The sequence below is a fragment of the Carcharhinus amblyrhynchos genome, unplaced genomic scaffold, assembly GCF_965287045.1.
Source record: "Carcharhinus amblyrhynchos unplaced genomic scaffold, sCarAmb.v2.hapA scaffold_37, whole genome shotgun sequence".
Lineage (NCBI taxonomy): Eukaryota > Metazoa > Chordata > Chondrichthyes > Carcharhiniformes > Carcharhinidae > Carcharhinus > Carcharhinus amblyrhynchos.
The window spans coordinates 8610973-8631114 of record NW_027649778.1 but is presented as its reverse complement, the minus strand read 5'-3'; the positions used below and the strand labels follow the sequence as shown (position 1 = coordinate 8631114).

General features: G+C 47.4%; 1 protein-coding gene across 1 annotated transcript; it reads left to right on the top strand.

Annotated features, from left to right (window-relative positions):
- The first annotated feature begins 2411 nt into the window (after positions 1-2411).
- polr2i (RNA polymerase II subunit I) lies at positions 2412-18836 on the top strand. Its single transcript, XM_080218165.1, has 6 exons — positions 2412-2516; positions 5481-5535; positions 9053-9126; positions 14312-14386; positions 15633-15684; positions 18584-18836. Exons 1-6 carry the CDS (start codon positions 2455-2457, stop codon positions 18644-18646), a joined length of 381 nt encoding a protein of 126 aa, XP_080074291.1. The 5' UTR covers positions 2412-2454; the 3' UTR covers positions 18647-18836.
- Positions 18837-20142: the final 1306 nt, after the last annotated feature.

Below are 20142 nucleotides of genomic sequence, written 5' to 3'. Positions count from 1 at the left end.
CTTTCAAATTCCTCTGTGGCATCTGCCCCCTCCCTATCTCTGAAATCTCCTTCCACCCCGCCCCCCCCCCCCCCAATTCCCTCCTGTAATTCCAACCCCCAGAGATTCCCTGATCATAATCATGGTGGCACAGTGGTTAGCACTGCTGCCTCACAGCACCAGGAACCCAGGTTCGATTCCTGGCTTGGGTCACTGTCTGTGTGGAGTTTGCACATTCTCCCCATGTCTGCATGGGTTTCCTACGGGTGCTCCAGTTTCCTCCCACAGTCTGATAAGACGTGCACATTAGGTGGATTGGGCATGCTAAATTGCCTCCTAGGCTGGAATTTTACCGGCACCCCCATCCCGATTCTGGGGGTGGGCAACGCTTGAAGAATGGCATTCTCCGCTGGCCTCGGGTAGGATCGCACGGATCTTGGGTGGACAAAATTCCACCCTTAGTGTCCAAAGATGTGCCGGTTAGGTGGATTGGCCATGCTAAATTACCCCTTAGTGTCCAAAGATGTGCCGGTTAGGTGGATTGGCCATGCTAAATTACCCCTTAGTGTCCAAAGATATGCAGGTTAGGTGGATTGGCCATGCTAAATTGTCCCTAAGTGTCCAAAGATGTGCAGGTTGGGTGGATTGGCCATGCTAAATTGCCCCTTAGTGTCCAAAAATGTGTGGCTTAGTTGGGTTGGCCATGCTAAATTGCCCTTTAGTGTCCAAAGCTGTGCAGGTGAGGTGGGTTGGCCATGCTAAATTGCCCCTTAGTGTCCAAAGATGTGCAGGTTAGGTGGATTGGCCATGCTAAATTGTCCCTAAGTGTCCAAAGATGTGTAGGTTAGGTGGATTGGCCATGCTAAATTGTCCCTTACTGTCCAAAGATGTGCAGGTTAGGGTGGATTGGTCATGTTAAATTGCCCCTTAGTGTCCAAAGATGTGCAGGTTAGATGGAGTTTTAGGAAACTACATGGGGTTATGGAGTGTCAGTGTAGACTTGATGGGCTGAATTGCCTTTCTTGGCTGTAGGTGTTCTATGAATTGTATAAAGAGTTTGAGGAGCTGGGACACCGCCTCCTGTGTTGTTAATGGATTAAACCATCAGTTGGGATAGTCAGATCACCAACTAGCATCACACAGACTGTAAACTGCCGCTGGGGGAATGGCCTCAGAGAGAGCAGCCTGCTGTGGACGTGGGGTGGGGGGGGGTGGTGTGGGAGGGCGTGCTGGAGAGAGGGGCGGGGCTGGGGAGGCTCGGGGCAGGCTTGAGGACTGTGGGTCTGGCGGCCAGAGAAGGTAGCCATGATGTGGAGATGCCAGCTCTGGACTTGGGTAAACACAGTAAGAAGTCTCCCAACACCAGGTTAACGTCTAACAGGTTTGTTTGGTAGCATGAGATTTCGGAGCGCTGCTCTTTCATCTTTCAGGTGAGTGGGAGTTGTGTTCACAAACAGGGCATATATAGACACAAACTCAATTGACAAAATAATGGTTGGAATGTGAGTCTTTACAGATAATCAAGTCTTTAAGGTGCAAACAATGAGAGCTTTAAGCACAGGTTAAAGAGATGTGTATTGTCTCCAGACAGGATAGTTAGTGAGATTTTTCAAGCCTAGGCAAGTCATGGGGGTTACAGATAGTGTGACATGAACCCAAGGTCCCGCTTGAGGCCGTCCTCATGTGTGCGGAACTTGGCTATCGGTCTCTGCTCAGCGACTCTGCGCTGTCGTGTGTCGTGAAGGCCGCCATGGAGAACGCTTATCCGAAGGTCAGAGGCCGAATGTCCGTGACCGCTGAAGTGTTCCCCAACAGGAAGAGAATAGTCTTGCCTGGTGATTGTCGAGCGGTGTTCATTCATCCGTTGTTATAGCATCTCCCCAATGTACCATGCCTCGGGACATCCTTTCCTGCAGCGTATCAGGTAGACAACGTTGGCCGAGTTGCAATAGTATGTACTGTGTACCTGGTGGATGGTGTTCTCACGTGAACTGATGGCACCCGTGTCGATGATCTGGCATGTCTTGCAGTAACACAGCTCCTCACACACCTGATGAAGGAGTGGTGCTCCAAAAGCTTGTGCTGCCAAATAAACCTGTTGCACTTTAACCTGGTGTTGGGCAACTGCTTACTTTGGCGAAAGAGGCGGGGCTGGGGGCAGGGGGAGGGGCTGGGGTCAAGGGGCGGGGCGCCGGGCAGGGGGCGAAGCGCAGGGCACTGGGGCAGGGGCGGGGACGGGGGCGGGGCTGGGACAGAGGGCGGGGCGCCGGGCAGGGGGCGGGGCTGGGGCCAAGGGGCGGAGCGCCAGGCAGTGGCCTGGCCTGGGGGGCTGGGGCCCGGGGGAGGGTGATGGGCACAGGGGCGGGGCTAAAGCGGGAAAAAGGGCGGGACGCAAGACCGGGGGGGGCGGGGCTCCGGCTCTGACGTGTTGTGGGCGCCGCGCGTGCGCAGTGAGCGTGTTCTGGAAGGTTCGGGATGGAACTGGAGGCGGGAACAGCGGGGCCTGGGTTCGTGGGAATCCGATTCTGCCAGGAATGGTGAGGAGAGTGAATAATAACCCCCCCCCCCCCCTCCGGGGATGAGACACAGACCACCAGAAACACCCCCACCGCCAATATCCCGTCTCCCCGGGGATACGGACCCCCAAATATTCCCCCCCTCGGGACAGAGGCCCTGATACTCCGTTCCTCCCCCCAAACCCCCATCTTATTCCAGCCTCTATCTGTAAACCTTTACTTTGTCAAAATAATAACCCCCCCCCCACTCCATCGGGGGAGACAGACCCCCCCCCTGCCAATACTCCCCTCACCCTCTCACACCACCCACCCAGGACATGGACCTCCCCCCCCCACCCCCCGTGGAACCCAAAACAGCAGAGACCCCCAAAACCCACCCCTCAATATTCCCCTGTCCCCCCCACCCCCAGGGAACCCAAAACAACAGGGACCCCCAAAACCCTCCCCTCAGTATTCCCCTGCCCACCCCCCCACCCCCAGGGAACCCAAAACAACAGGGACCCCCAAAACCCTCCCCTCAGTATTCCCCTGCCCACCCTCTCCCTGGGACATTGACCCCTTCCCCCCCCAGAATAACAGGGACCCCCAAAACCTTCCTGTCAATATCCCCCCTTCCCCTCCCACCCCGTTGCTGGACATGAAACCCCATAGAGTGCAAAACAGCAGGGGCCTTGCAAACTTTCTAAATACCTCCTGTCAACTGCCCTCCCCCCTGATGAAGACCCTAAAACAGCAGGGACCCCCAAACCCCTCTCCCTAAAGTACCCCCCTCCCTAGGAGAGACAGCCCCTGCCCTAAAACCCTTACCTAAATGCCCCCCCTGCCAACCACTCTCCCCCTGACATGGACCCCAAACCCCTCCCTCTAAAATACTCCCTTCCCTAGGGGATACAGACACCCCCCCCCCCCCCCCCAAAATCCTCCCTTCCCTAGGGGATACAGACACCCCCCCCCACCAAAATCCTCCCCTAAATACTCCTGCTCACCCTCCCCCATGACATAAGAAATAGGAGCAGGAGTAGGCCAACTAGCCCTTCGAGCCTGCCGCGCCATTCAATAAGATCGTGGCTGATCTGTCGTGACTCAGTTCCACATTCCCGCCCTCTCCCCATAACCCTTAATCCCCTCTCATCAAAAACCCATCAACCCGCGTCTTAAAAATATTTAGCGAGGTAGCCTCCACCACTTCAACGGGCAGAGAATTCCAGAGCTTCACCACCCTTTGAGTGAAGAAGTTCCTCCTCAACTCCGTTCTAAACCGCCCCCCCTTTATCTTGAGGCTGTGCCCCCTAGTCCTACTATCCTTTCTGAGCGGGAAGAGTCTCTCCACCTCTATCCTATCCATCCCATTCATCATCTTATACGTCTCAGTGAGATCTCCCCTCATTCTTCTAAACTCTAACGAGTACAAGCCTAATTTATTCAGCCTCTCCTCATAGCTCAACCCCCTCAACTCCGGCATCAGCCTAGTAAACCTCCTCTGCACTCCCTCCAAGGCCAAAATATCCTTGCGTAAGTACGGCGCCCAAAACTGCACACAGTACTCCAGCTGCGGCCTCACCAATGCCCTATACAGCCGCAGCAAGACCTCCCTACTTTTACATTCAATCCCCCTCGCTATGAAGGCCAGCATCCCATTCGCCTTCCTGACCACCTGCTGCACCTGCAAGCTGGGTTTTTGCGACTCATGCACAAGGACCCCGAGGTCCCTCTGCACCGTCGCCTGCTGCGGTTTTTCTTCACGTAAGTAATGGACCCGCATACAGCCCAAAACAGCAGACCCTCAAACCCCTTTCCCTAAAATACTCTCCTGCCTGCCCATAACTCCCCTTCCCCCTCCCTGTACCCCCCGTGACCCTAAAAACACCACCTCACTCTCTTTCCCCTCCACACCGCCTCCCCCAGAAAAAAAACTGGGACAGAGAACCTCACGATCCCAAGAAGTATTGCCTGTGCCCAGACAGTGCTGCAGCCCATCGAGTCTGTACTGACAACAATCCCACTCAGATCTAGCCCCATAACCTAGTGTATTTACCCTGCTAATCCCACTGACACCAAGGGGCGGCAGCATGGTTAACATGGCTGCCTCACAGCACCAGGGACCCAGGTTCAATTCCAGCCTCGAGTGACTTTCAGTGTGGAGTTTGCCATATTCTCCCCATGTCTACCAGGGTTTCCTCCAGGTGCTTCGATTTCCTCCCACAGTTCAAAGATGTGCGCGTTTGGTGCACTGGCCATGCTGAATTGCCCCTTAGTATCCCAAGATGTGCAGATTAGGTGGACTGGCCATGCTAAATTGCCTCTTAGTGTCCAAAGATGTGTCGGTTGGAAAAACAGGATAAATAAGTAGGATTTTGGCGATTGGACCAGAGTAAGATACTCAGTCAGTGCAGACTCAATGGGTTGAATGGCCTGCACTGGAATGACTCTGATTCAAATTAAAGATATTAAGAGGCCAAAGTTAGAGGAATATTGAGATCTCGAAGGGAGGTGAGGCTGGAGGTGGTTACAGGGAAAGGAAAGAGTGAGGCCATGGAGGAATTTGGAAACAAAGTTGAGAATTTTACAACCCTGACATTGTTTGACTGGGAGCCAGTGTAGATCACTGAGCCCTGGGGAGCTGCTGCTGCCCCCTGCTGGGACACGCTGTGAGTTAGGACAGGGGCAGCAGGTAATGCAAATAGTATTGGAAAGCAAAATTCTGCAGCTGCTAAAAATCTGAATGGAGGCACCCAGTAGGTAGGGTAGCACTATCAGGGAACAGAGAGTAGGGATAATGTTTATATGACAAATTCTCCAACCTTGTTCACAGCTGGGATTCTCCGATCCCTCCGCTGTGAATGGAAATCTGGCTGAGCTCCAAGTTCTCCATTCTTGCTGGTAGCTGCCATGGGGTGTCCAAGACCAGAGAACTCTGACCCATATCTGTAAACATTTAGTCTGTCATTTTCTAAACTTACTGACATATTTTTATTCTTTTGCTAGTAATAACATGCTGTACCCAAAGGAAGATAAAGAGAATCGGATCCTGCTTTATGCGGTGAGTTTAAAGGTTATTTAGTTTATTTATTTATCCAGGGTTTGGTGGATAGTGGTCTGAGGCAGTGACCTAGGCTAGTGAGTGGGCCGTCACAGATTCATGGCCTACAGCTCCTGGCCAAAGAAGGAAAGAGGACAGAGGTGAAGATCTGAAATTGTTGGAACTCATTGTTGGTAAGGTGATGTGACGTGCTGTTCCTCAAGCTTAAGAGAGTAAGGACAGAGTGTGCCAAGTGATGTGCTCCATGCATTTCTTGACGCTGGGGGGGGAGGGGGCAGAAGACTTGCATAATTTTTGTCCCATATATGCACCTAAACACACATGCATGCACTTGTACACGTGCACGCACACAGTTGATCGCCTTTTGGGTCAATGTATTTACGTTAAAAATTCAACTTCCTGAAGTTCATTCAGGTTGATAACACATTGCCCAGCAATGTATCTGTTGCTGTGTTCGAAAGAGAGAAGATCCAGTAAATTAAATCATGGAAACTCTGGTCGAATATTTAAAGTTTATTACTCACACATTACATGCGGCTTACGTTACACTGCAACGAAGTTACTGTGAAAATCCCCTAATCGCCACACTTCGGCACCTGTTTAGGCCAATGCACCTAACCAGCACGTCTTTCAGACTGTGGGAGGAAACTAGAGCACCTGGAGGACACCCACGCAGACACAGGAGATTCCGCACAGACCCAAGCTGGGAATTGAACCCGGGTCCCTGGAGCTGTGAGGCAGCAGTGCTGACCACTGTCCCGCCCAGCTGAGGCAATTGAATTATTTTGGAGTGTCCCATACAGGCTTGCGTGGCCGCCTCCTGCTTCCGTTTTCTGTGTCTGTCTTGATAAAATATGCATCTGTACAAGTATTTGTAAAAATGAATTACACATAGCTGGGGCAGTTGGATGATTCTGGAGTGTCCCGTGCAGCAAAGGTACTTTCTTTTTACCGATTCAGAGATATTTACAGCACAGAACAAGGCCATTTGGCTCATCACTACCATGCCTGTTAATGAAGATCTGACTGCGTTTATCCCATTTTTCAGCACTTGATCCATAGCCCAACATACTGTAATATTGTGGGATCCTTGCGTACATTCACCCATGTGACAGGCGCTGTGAGCAGGAGCCCAGCTATCTCTGATTCCTGGGATGGTGGGAGTGATGTACAAGGCGAGATTGAGTCAGTTAGGATTATATTTGCTGGAGTTTATAAAAATGAGAGGGGATCTCATAACTTACAAAATTCTAATAGGATTAGACAGGGTGGATACAGGAAGGACGTCCCCCGTGGTGGGAGTTGTCCAGAACCAAGGATCACAGTCTGAGGGTACAGGGTAGACTGATCAGTATTGAAATGAGAAATTTCTTCACCCAGAGGGTGATCAATTTGTGGAGTTCGTTGCCACAGAAAGTGGTTGAGAATAAACATTGTTTTCTAGAAAGAATTAGATAAAGCTGTAGGGCAAAGGAAATTAAAGGATACAAGGGCAAGGTGGGAAGCAGGCTAATGGGTTGGATGATCAGCCATGGTCATAATGAATAGTGAAGCAGGCTCGAAGGGCCAAATGGCCGCATCCTGCTCCTATCTTCTATGTCGTCTTTCTTGATAAAATATGCACCTGTGTATAAAAGGTGCAGGTGTTTGTGAAAGCGAAATACACTTAGTTAAAAAGTAAAATTAGTCACAAGTAAGGCTTACATTAACACTGCAGTGAAGTTACTGTGAAAATCCCCTAGTCGCCCCACACCGGCACCTATTCAGGTCAACATGTCTTTCAGACTGTGGGAGCACCCAGAGGAAACTCACCCAGACACAGGGAGAATGTGTGGATTTTGCACATTCAGTGACCTAAGTCGGGAATCGAACCCAGGTCCCTAGCACTGAGCAGCAGCAGTGCTAACCACTGTGCCATCATGCTGCCCAGCTGAGGCAATTGGATGAATCTGGAGTGTCCCATGCAGAAAAGGTACTTTCTATTTATAGATTCATAGATTCTATAGCACAGAACAAGGCTATTTGGCCCATCTCGTCCATGCCTGTTAACAAAGTTTTCCAACACTTGGTCCATGGCCCTGGAGGTTATGGCAGCACAAGTGAATATCTGGACTACTCGTGAAATGTTACAAGGGTTTCTGACTCCACCTTCCTGTTAGGCAATGAGTTTCAGATTCCCACCACGCTCTGGGTGAAAACGGTTCTCCTCAACTCCACTCTCAGGTTTCTACCTTTATCCTAACTCTGTATGCCCCCTGCTTATTTACCCTTTACTAGTGGTGGTGTGAGTGAATGTTTAAGGTAAGGCTTCCTCCATTGATCTAGTCGATAAAGACATTGCCCAGTGTAACACCAGCCCACACGGAGCAGAACCTTTTGGTCCACAGACTCCTCCAGATCTTCTTGGGCTTGAGCTGCAATTGAAATCAGTGCTTCTACACCCGCTGAATTTCCAGTTTGTGCAAGTGTCTCCACTCAGGAGTAAAGGGGTAAAATTCACCAAGTGTTGCATTGCTAATTTGTTAGACAGCCTTGTGCGTTGTCTCCCAGGACAACAAAACTGTGTATCCATCATCTGTGCACTTGGAATTGAAACCTGATCTCATCTAAACACTGCCTGTAAACAGAAATTGCTGGAAATATCTGGGAGGTCTGGTGGCATCTGTGGGGAGAGGAACAGCGCTGATGTTTTGGGTCAATGACTTTTCATTTGAGCTGCTTGATTTATGTTCTCAGCTTTATCGTGTTTTCCAAGGCTGCTATTGTCTGACCTGTCACCCCACTCAATCCTACAGGTAGCTTGCCATTGCTGAGCTAATAGTGGTTAGCTGCTGAATAGATGTAGAAGGATGTCCTTTATCGTTAGCCAATCCGTTCTTTGATTTTTGATTTGATTTATTATTGTCACATATATTTGTATACGGTGAAATGTATTGTTTCTTGTGCACTGTACAGACAAAGCATACCATTCATAGAGAAGGAAAGGGGAGAGTGCAGAATGTAGTGTTACGGTTATAGCTAGGGTGTAGAGAAAGATCAGCTTAATGCAAGATAAGTCCATTCAAAAGTCTGATGGCAGCAGGGAAGAAGTTCTTGAGTCGGTTGGTATGGGACCTCAGATTTTTGTATCCTTTTCCTGACAGAGGAAGGTGGAAGAGAGAATGCCTGGGCTGTGAGGGGTCCTTAATTATGCTGGCTGCTTTGCCAAGGCAGTGGGAAATATAAACAGAGTCAGTGGCTAGGAGGCTGGTTTGTGTGATGGATTGGTCTACATTCATGATCTTTTGTAGTTTCTTGGGCAGAGCAGGAGCCATATCAAACTGTGATACAGCCAGAAAGAATGCTTTCTATAGTGCATCTGTAAAAGTTGGTGAGAGTCATTGTGGACATGCCAAATTTCCTTAGTCTTCTGAGAAAGTAGAGGTGTTTTCATACTCTGTGTGATGCCAAAAAATATATTGATGCTTTGATTTTTATGGACAGCCTGCGTAACCCAAATACTCTGTTTTCATTTCAGTGTCGAAACTGTGACTACCAACAAGAAGCTGATAATAGCTGTATCTATGTCAACAAAATCACGCACGAAGTTGAGTAAGTATCACTTGTCTGCTTTGTGTGACTTTCAGCAATACTGTTGTAACTGCTGCTAACAGTAAACTGTAACTGAACCTCCCAGTGAGATTCCAGCTAAATCCAAGACTGGCACCACCATGCTGAGCCTGAAATTACCGTGTGTGCGATTTGTGTGATCTATCCCATTCTTGGCCACTCCCTTGAACATTGTTGTTAAATGCTCGCTGTGGGACTGAGCCACACCGATCCAGGTTCTGTCTGGATCTCTGCTGAGTTGCCTGACCGCAGTCAGGGTCCCACGTGCCCTGGGCTTTGCGTAGAGTTGATCCGATTGCAGTACCACTGGATCTCGGCTGTGTAAGAATGTAATTGGGAGTAGTGTTAAGGACCAGATCAGAAACTCCAAGGTATGTTATGAAGTGAGCCAAGACCCTAACTTTTACGTTTGATTTTGGTATTAGGGTGAGCATGAGGTGTCTCACTCCAGGTATGATTCAAGTGACCCACTGGGGAGCTTTTATCAAAAATTTTTTATTAAGAACACAGAAAATAATAGAATTAGCATAACTTTTACCAATGAAAATACTTAAACATGCCAAAGTATAGCTCTTAAAAAATATTTATAGGATCAAGAGAAACCAGAGATAGCTCTTAACAGCTAGTTATCTCTACTGTTCCATTTTAGCTTTATCCCCCACAGACATAAATCTTTCTTTCAGAACCAGTTAGCACAGAAAGATGCTTACGTTTGTCCTAGTTTCCAGCCTTTTCTGGAGAGTGACTCAGTTAGACACTAGTCTTTTAATTCTCCTGCAGAGAAAGCTCCACCCACAAACAGTAGAATCTGAGGAAAAAAAAGTATTTCCTGGCAGATTCCAGTCTCCAATTCAGACAGAGCAAGAGATGCAGAGAAGGCGACCTTTCTGTAAAGATCCCAAAAGCAGATTGCTATGAGTTCTCTGTGAAAGCCTAGTTGTACCCTGTCGTATGGCCTTACTTGTCAATCAACCTGATCAAGCTTCATTACCAGCCTCCCGGGGGAAACAAAATAATAGAAGCCTGCATTAGTTTAGATTAAAACAAACATTGTAGCAATTAAAATCAATTATGCTGCTGCAGTAGCCACACAAAGTTGCCATATACAGACAGAACAACTCTGTTAATAAAGAAATGAACGGCTACAAAAAAATCCTGCATAACAAACACATTCCTTAAAGAAACAGTATTGTCACAATAGGTCAAAACGTCGCTTGAGCTTGCTCAACTATTCATGATCTTTGATCACTGTTCCTTTGAGACCTGTGAACCTGTGCTCTCAAATCTGCCTATCTCTGTCTTGAATATATTCATCGACTGAGTATCTCTGGGGTGGAGAATTCTAAAGATCCACAAACATATATGTGAAGACATTCTCCCTGTCAAAGTCCCAAATTGCTAATGTTGAGACCATTACCCTTGGATCAGCCGACTTTCTCATCCCCAGGAAACAATCTTCATTGAGTCTTCTCTTAAGACAAGTGATTTGATTTATTATTGACATACGTAGTAGCGTACAATGAAAACTTTTGTTTCTTGCACGCTATACCAACAAAGCATACTGTTCATGGAGAAGGAAAGGAGAGAGTGCAGAATGTAGTGTTACAGTCGTAGCTAGGGTGTGGAGAAAAATCAACTTAATGCGAGGTAGGTCCGTTCAAAAGTCTGACAGCGACAGGGAAGAAGCTGTTCTTGAGTTGGTTAGTACGTGTCCTCAGACAAGCATAACCTCTCTCTGGGTACGGAGACACAAACCATATGCAGTAGTCGAGGTATAGTTCCAATACATCAATGTGCACTCAGGTCAGGGTCATCTGTTGTCATGGTGATGGCACCCAGAATGGAGATGGTACAGCGAATGTTCACTAAATTGGTTCCTGGGTTTGGAGGGGGTGGGGGGAGTAGTCCTATAATAGGAGGTTGACTAAATTGGGTTCAGTTGAGAAGAATGAGACACAATCTCATTGAAACCCACAAGATTCTGAAGGGGGCTTGATAGACTGGACGCAGAGAGATTGTTTCCGCTGGTCAGAGAATCTAAAACCCAGGCTCGCTGCCTCAGAATAAGGGGCCAGTCATTTATGTGTGAGACGAGGAGCAATGTCTTCACTCGTAGGGTGTTGCATCTTTGGAATTCTCTCACTCAGAGGTTGTGGACGCTCCATCCCTGAATATATTCTTGACTGACATCGACAGCTTTTTGGTTTCTGGGAATTATGGGATAGTGAGACAGGAAAGTGGAGTTGAAGCCCAAGATGGATCAGTGATGGAGCAGGTGCGATGGGCTAAATGGCCTGCACCTGCCCCCATTTGTTACATGTACATGACACACAATTGTACGCTCAATGCTTAGAATCATCATAGAATCATAGAAACCCTCCTGTCAGAAAGATGCTATTGGGTCTATCGAGCCTGCACCGACTACAATCCCACCCAGGCCCTACCCCCATATCCGTATATATTTACCCACTAATCCCTCTAACCTACACATCTCAGGATACTAAGGGGAAATTTTAGCATGGCCAATCAACCTAACCCGCACATCTTTGGAGTGTGGGAGGAAACTGGAGCACCCGGAGGAAATTCATGCAGACACGAGAATGTGCAGACTCCACACAGACAGTGACCCGAGCAGGGAATTGAACCCAGGTCCCTAGAGCTGTGAAACAGCAGTGCTAACCACTGTCACCGTGCTTGCACGTGTGAAAAGGCCATTTTGGTGATATGCTGACACGGCCAGTGACACCCATATCCCGTAAACTGAATTTTTAAAAATTACAAAGAACTCCATACCTGGGAACTCCACCTTGAGGGGAAATGGAGGTAAAAAGATTAAAAGTGAAGGAGGAGACCATTCAGCCTGTTAACATCGAGACCGACTTTCCAACAGAGCATCACTATTCTCTCTCTCTCTCTCTCACACACACACACACACACACACACACACACACCCCCGCCCCCATCTTCCCCCAATCCTGCTAATCCACCTAACCTATACCCTAAGGGTCAATTTAGCATGGCCTACCCACCTAACCTCTACGCCTTTGGACTGTAGGAGGAAACCCACACAAACATGGGGAGAACGTGCAGACTCCGCACAGTGACCCAAGCTGGAAATTGAAATCGGGTTCCTGGTGCTGTGAGGCAGCAGTGCTAACCACTGTGCCATCGTGCCTGATCAGGCTATCAATGAATTTATGTTTGTTATAAGTCCACTACTGCCTTAAGGGGCAACTAGGGATGGGAAATAAATGCTGCTCTGGCCAGCGATGTCCACATCCCATGAATACACTTTAAAATGTACATGATCTACACTCTACTTTTGCAGAGACCATTTGGTAAAATATTGCAATGCTGTGTCTTTGTCATGAGGGGACCTCAGTGAGCTATGAGACATTGCATTGTATTTTGCGGTCTGCAGTGAAGAAATGGTGCTTGCTGCTGCCCTCGAAGGAAACTCCTCCACGTCGCCTCCCACCAATCTCTGAGACGCTGTTTTCCTAATTGCCGGCCCCAAGTCAAGGGGATTTTCAAACACCCAGCCCCCTGTCAGGGCAGCACAGTGGTTAGTACTGCTCCCTCACATGCCAGGGACCTGGGTTCAATTCCAGCCGTGGCTGACTGTCTACAGAGTTTGCGTGTTCTCTCGATGCCTCCATGTGTTTCCTCCAGGTGCTCTAGTTTCCTCCCACAATACAAAGATGTACAGTTAGGTGGATTAGCCATGCTAAATTGCCCCTTAGTGTCCAAAGATATGCTAGATTGACCATGCTAAAGTGTCAGGAAGATTAGCAAGGTAAATTTGTGGGGTCACGAGGATGAGGCCTGGATGGGATTGTTGTTGGTGCAGGCTCGATGGGCCGAATAGCCTCTTTCTGCACTGTGGAGCTTCCATGAAGCAGACTAAGTCGCCAGTCGTGTTGAAGTGTTCTCACAGAGCATAAAGCGGGAGATTGGCAGCAGTAAATCTCTTCACTTATGAAACAATTCAGATTGCAGTCTAATTTAGTTTGATTGGATTGAGGTGAATGCTAAAATACAAACCAAATTAAAAGCAAAATTTTTCAATACGTGCAAATATATTCTGCAAATATAAAACTAGCTTCTCAGGGCCAGCGCGGGTGCTTAGCAATTGAAACAGTAAAAAGTCCCACAACACTGAATTAAAGTGCGACAGGTTTATTTGGAATCACGAGGTTTTGGAGTGCCGCTCCTTCATCAGGTGAAGAAGCAGCGCTCCAAAAGCTAATGATTCCAAATAAACCTGTTGGACTTTAACCTGGTGTTATGAGACTTCTTACTATGCCCACCCCATTCCAATGCCAGCATCTCCACATCAGTGATTGAAGCTCAGTAAATTTATTTATCCCAGTTAAACCTCATGCTGCAATGTTCTCAGAGTGTGTAATAATGAGGGCGAGAGCGCAGGAGTGAAAGTTCTCAGCAGTTCAATGGTTGCAGCCTGGGAGAGCTTCGACAGTGCATCCTCTGGAGGAGACATCACTGACAGAAGCTTCTGCGTTACTCTATTCATGTACAAGTCAGTGCTGCTTGCAGTGCAGAAGGGACAGATTACTGACTTTCTTGCTGTCATTAATACCACAATATCTGGGACATGCGCTCAGGAAAGTTGGTGGCGGAGTGGTATTGTCGTTGGATTAGTAATGCAGAGACCCAGGGTAATGCCAGGGGGACTCGTTCAAGTCCCATCCTGGCAAATGGTGGAATTTGAATTCAACTTTAAAAAAATCTGGAATTAGGATTATACCGATAACCATGAAACCATTGTCGATTGTCGGAAAAACCCACCTGGTTCACTTGATGCCCTTTAGGGAGGGAAGTCTGCCGTCCTGGCCTGGCCCACATCTGACCAATGTGGTTGACTCTTAAATGCCCTCTCAGGGGCATTTAGGAATGGGCAATAAATGTTGGCCCCGCCAGAGACACCCATGTCCTATTTTTTAAAAAAAAACAAGTGTTATAAAACTGACTTAATTCTGACTCGACAGGTTATGTGTCCCTTGATTTTGAATTTGTGCTCAGGTATGTCAGATATCTGGTCCTAGGCTTTGTGTGGTTGCACTTTGCAGCAAGAGTTATTGCACTGTTTTGTCCATGCATCCACATTGTATTCACAAAGGTGATTTTTTTTTTCCCTCTTTAACAGTGAATTGACCCAAATCATAGCTGATGTGGCACAGGATCCAACACTGCCTCGAACAGAAGACCACCCATGCCCAAAGTAAGTAGCGTTGCAGCACTGTTTTAACAGCCCTGTTCTTCTCTAGGGCAGCGCGATGGCACGCTGGTTAGCCCAGCCGGGTTCGATTCCTGGCTTGGGTCACTGTCTGTGTGGAGTCTGCACGTTCTCCCCTGTCTGTGTGGGTTTCCTCCGGGTGCTGTGGTTTCCTCCCACACTCCAAAGATGCACGGGTTAGCCATGCTGGATTGCCCCTTAGTGTAGGGGGACTAGCAGGATGGCTACATAGAGCAAAGGGGATGGGGCCTGAGTGGGATTGTGATTGGTGCAGACTCGATGGGCAATATGATATCCTCCTGCACTGTGGATTCCATGAATTGATCGAGCTGCCTTCAGATATTTGTAGGCAGTGTCTCTGTTCCTGCACCCCCCTCGCACTGTACCATTCAGCGTATATCAACTAATTCTTTCAAGCTAAATGTTTCACATCATGTTATCATGGATTGCATTTTGTCTGCTTGTTTCACTAGTCTGTGTCTCCCTATAACCTGCTGCAGCTGTTATATACAGTTCAGGTCAGAAGCTCCAAACTGTTTTACGAAGCATAGGTTTTGCCTCTTGAATTTGGTTATGATAAGCATGAAACATTCCACTTCAGGTGTGATTCAAAAGCACCACTATGGAACTTTTATCAAACAAAGTTTATTTAAGAATATAGTTAACATACACAGAGCGAAAATTGGCAGTAACCTTTATCAATTACAAGCAAAAGCAAAACAACTACAATAATGTTTAACCCTTAACCAATATATATCAGATGTTCCAATCCAAACCAGTATCCAGTGACCAAAACCCTTTGAACAGATCTATCACTGCACAGGCTAAAGCTCACATGATACTGGAATCCAGTTCCTTGGGTTGAATGCTGATTTCAAATGATCTTGAAAACTCAGAGCAGCTTGTCATCAGATCAGCTCCCGAAAACCCCATAGCACGGAGTGTTTACTGCAGCCTGGCAACCAGCCTTTCTTTCAGTTAACTGGTAAAACTTTCAAAGCAAAAGAGAGAGAGAGAGAAAGAGACTTCCTTTCCAGCTTGCTTCAAAGACTGCCTCTAACACTGCAACCAAAACAAAATTAAAAGCTGTAAAATCTCTGACTCCTGACCTGCCCACAGTTTTGCTTCCTCCCGACAATGACCTCACCTAAGGCTGAGGGTATGAATTTTTTTTTAAAAACCTATCAAAGGTACACTAACGTCACACAGTTGTTTTTAAATATTGTTCCAGGTGTGGACACAAGGAAGCTGTCTTTTTCCAGTCACACAGTGCGAGAGCTGAGGTACAGTTTTGGAACCCTTTGCAGAATGTTAAAAGTATATATTCAAACCATTTATGCCAACAAATATATGTTAGATGGAATTTGTTTTTATTCATTAATGGGATTGGACGTCACTGGCTGACCCAGCATTTATTGCTCATCTGTGAGGATGGTTGAGTGTTAACCACTTTTTGTGGCTCTGGAGTCACATGTAGGCCAGACTTCTTCCCTAAAGCGACACCAGTGAGCCAGACAGGTCTTTATGACAATTGACAATGGTTTCGTGGCCATCATTTAAACTTTTAATTCCAGATTTCTATTGATTTAACCGTCTGCCATGGTGGGATTTGAACCCAGGCCCCAGAGATTACCTTGGGTCTCAGGATTTCTAGTCTGATGTTAGTGGAGGCAGCGCGGTGTTTAGCACTGCTGCCTCACAATGTGAGGGGCCCAGGTTGAATTTCAGCTCCAGGTGACTGTCAAAGAACAGTACAGCATGGGCACAGGCCCTTTGGCCCTCCAAGCCTGCGCCGATCATGTTGTCTTATCCAGACCAACTGCCTGTGTCCCTCTATTCCCTGTCTGTTTGTGTGCCTATCCAGGTAAGTCTTAAATGTGGCTAACATCTGCTTCAACCACCTCACTTGGCAGTGCATTCTAGGTCCCCACCACCCTCTGTTTAAAAAGAACTTCCCCCTGCGCATCTCCACTGAACGTTTCCCCCCTTACCTTGAACTTGTGACCCCTTGTAATTGTCATTTCTGCCCTAGGAAAAAGTTTACAACTGTTTATCCTATCCATACCCCTCATAATTTTATAAACTTCTATCAGGTTGCCCCTCAGCCTCTGTCTTTCCAGGGAGAACAACCCCAGTTTATTCAATCTCTCCTCATAGCTAATACCCTCCATACCAGGCAACATCCTGGTAAACCTTTTCTGTATTCTCTTCAAAGACTCCACATCCTTCTGGTAGTGTGGTGACCAAAATTGGACACAGTATTCCAAATGTGGCCTAACAAACGTTTTATTTAACTAACATAATTTGCAAACTTTTATACTTTACCCCATCCAATGAAGGCAAGCATGCCATATGCTTTCTTCATCTCCTTTTCCACATGTGCTGCTATTTTTAAGGATCTGTGGACCTGTACTCCCAGATCTGTGTCTGTGTAGAGTTTGAACATTCTCCCCATGTCTGCATGGGTGTCCTCTGGGTGCTCCGGTTTCCTCCCACAGTCCAAAGATGTGTGGGTCAGCTGGTTTGGCCATGGTAAATGTATAGGGTTACAGGCTCAGGATGGGGGAGAGGTACTGGATAAGATACTCTGTCTGAGATTTGATGCAGACTCGATGGACTAAATGGCCTGCTGCACTGTGGAGATTGTATGGTGGGCAGCTACAGTGGTTCACTCTGCTGCCCGACAGTGCCAGATACTTGGGTTTGATTCCCAGCTTGGGTCATTCTGTGCGGAGTCTGCACGCTCTCCCCCTGTCTGCGTGGATTTTGTCCGGGTGCTCCAGTTTCCTCCCACAGTCTGAAAGATGTGCTGGCTAGGTACTAAATTCTCCCTCAGTGTACCCGAACAGGCGCTGGAGTATGGCGACTAGAGAATTTTCACATTAACTTCATTGCAGTGTTAATGTAAGCCAACTTGTGACACTGATAAATAAACTTTAAAACTTAAGTAATACCAGTACGCTGTTGTCTCCTTGTTAGAGGCCACAAAACAGATACATTATTTTGTTGTCAGCATTTGTCCTTCTGTAAAGAAAGCTGAACTGCAATTTTTTTCCATTTTAAGTTGGGAGAGGAGGACATGTTAAAGTTTGAAAGTGAGTGTTGGCACTGTTTGCTGACGATATCTTTTTGTACGAGTGACTTGTCATTGCATTCCTGCCAACACCCCTATCCAACCACCTGCCATTGTAACCCCAACAGCCATTGTAACCACCGCTGAAACCCTGGGCTGCCTAGCCCACAAAGTGCACGTAGCTGTCACTTTTCTCCTGTTCTTATGCCTCTCTCTTGAGTCAGAATGTGTAGCCAGAGAGAATAGGAGAATGAGTAAGCACTTATTACTCTGGGCGTGTGTTTTTTTTTTGCTGTGTGTAATCTGTGAGACTATGAAAAGTAGCCCGGGTGATGAAAAGCTCAAGTTTGACCCTGGATTACAATGTTATGGGAATCTGGCACCACGGTGCATTAGGCTACACTCTATCCATTTAACTGTTCAAAAATGAGTTTTCCGAGGCTAACTTGGATCTCGCTCTGCAAAAAAACCTAAACGTTGTGGGGATGCAGTAAAAGTTTTTCACAGTTAGTTGTATAAAGTATATTGTGTATAAAATTTGTGTCTCCCAGTATCAAAAAGCACGATGGCACAGTGGTTAGCACTGCTGCTTCACAGCGCCAGGGACCCAGGTTCAATTTCTGGCCTCAGGTCACTGTCTCTGTGGAGTCTGCATATTCTCCCTGTGTCTGTGTGGGTTTCTTGCAGATGCTCCAGTTTTGTCCCGCGGTCCAAAAGACGTGCCGTTCAGTGCTAAATTCTCCCTCAGTGTACTCAAAGCAGGTGCTGGAGTGTGGCAACTAGGGGATTTTTGCAGCATTAATGTAAGCCTGCTTGTGACACAGATAAACTTCAAAGCTTCAAACCTTGAAAGCAGGAAGTTTCTCTCCAAAAAAGCAGACTGTTTTCAACTGCTTGTGAGCACATGCCTTGATCAGGACTGTCTGACCTCATTTTGTGTACTGTGGGGATTTTCAAATCAGCTTTCACAATTGTGGCTTTAAAAGGGGGCCTGGAAAATGTGCTTTCTGTGCGTGAGCCCAGTGGTGTTTTGTGATTCATTGTTGGTGACAAAAGGCTTGCCAATTTGAAGCATTCATTGAACAGAGCCTTCTTCCTCCTTGCTGCAGGACGCTATGAGGCTGTACTACGTATGCACAGCGCCACACTGCGGCCATCGTTGGACTGAGTGAGCGGGACACGCAGTGAGGTTTTGCTATGGGGCTGTCGGATCCCTTACACTGGGTGGGGTGGATATGTCAGTTCAGGGATAATTACAGATTGAGACAAAGAGATCAAACAGTGTGGTAGTAATGGTTTTTTTAAGCCATGTTTGTACGGGTCTTTTGCCAATTTTGTAAATATATGAATAAAAATATTTTTTCAAACAATGTTCTGTGCATTGATTTCAATGATTTTTCACCATGACGGGAAACATTAAGAACCCACAAGAACATGGACAGACCGGATGCAGGGATAATGTTTCCTCTGGCTGGGGTGGGAGAGAGGTATCTAGAACCTAGGGGTCTCAGGGTACAGGGTAGGCCATTTAGGGCTGAGGTAGAACAGCATGGTGGTCAGAACTGCTGCCTCAGAGCGCCAGGGACCAAGGTTCAACTTGGGCATATCTGTGTGGAGTTAGCATGTTCTTCTCATGCTTGTGTGGATTTCCTCCCACTCTCCAAAGATATGCAGGTTAGGTGAATTGGCCATGCTAAATTATCCCTTAGTTCCCTGAGGCCAGAGATAGAATCATAGAAACCCATCACTGCAGAAGGAGGCCATTTGGCCTATCGAGTCTGCACCAACAACAATCCACCCAGTCCCCACCCCCAGAATGGCACACATCTACCCTGCTATTCCCTCTAGCCTATGCCTTCTGGGACACTAAGGGGCAATTTAACATAGCCAATCAACCTAACCTGCACATCTTTGGACCGAGAGAAGAAACCAGAGCACCTGGAGGTAACCCATGCAGACTCAGGAAGAATGTGCAAACTTCACACAGTGATGTACAGATTAGGTGAATTGACCACGCTAAATTATCCCTTAGTGCCTAGAGATGTGCAGGTTAGGTGGATTGGCCAGGCTAAATTGTCGCTTACTGTCAGGGAAATTAGCAGGATAGATATGTGGGGTTATGCGGCAAGAACCTGAATGGGATTGTTGTGGGTGCAGATGCGATGGGCTGAATGACGACCTTTCTGCAGTGTAGGGATTCTATGAAGCTGCTTCTCTCCGAGGGTGGTAAACCTGTGGAATTCTCCACCTCCAAAGCCCCTGAATATAATTAAAAATTAAATAGATTCCCAGACTCTCAAAGTGTGAGGGAGTATGGACAGAGAGAGAGTCAGCCATGCTAATGTCGAATGGTGGAGCAAGTTCAAATGACCTACCCCTGCGCCTAGTTTCTGCTCCTCAGTGAATTGGCTGGTATCACAGGCCAGGACCTTGAGGATCTCTGCTCTCGCCATTCACATACTCAATGCCATGGTGGCGTAGTGGTTAGCACTGCTGTCTCACAGCGCCCGGGACTCAGGTTCAATTCCTGGGTTGGGTCACTGTATGGAGTCTGCACGTTCTCCCCATGTCTTCATGGGTTTCCTCCCACGCTCCACAGATGATAGAGCAGACGCAGCACGGTTTTGTTAAGGGGAAGTCGCGTCTGACAAATTTATTGGAGTTCTAT

Excerpts from the sequence above, each read along its gene's own strand:
- polr2i (XM_080218165.1), top strand. The coding sequence starts at position 2,455 with ATGGAACTGGAGGCGGGAACAGCGGGGCCTGGGTTCGTGGGAATCCGA. Across the intron at positions 14,387-15,632 it reads GAAGACCACCCATGCCCAAA|GTGTGGACACAAGGAAGCTG; the intron begins GTAAGTAGCGTT and ends ATATTGTTCCAG. Across the intron at positions 15,685-18,583 it reads CACACAGTGCGAGAGCTGAG|GACGCTATGAGGCTGTACTA; the intron begins GTACAGTTTTGG and ends TCCTTGCTGCAG.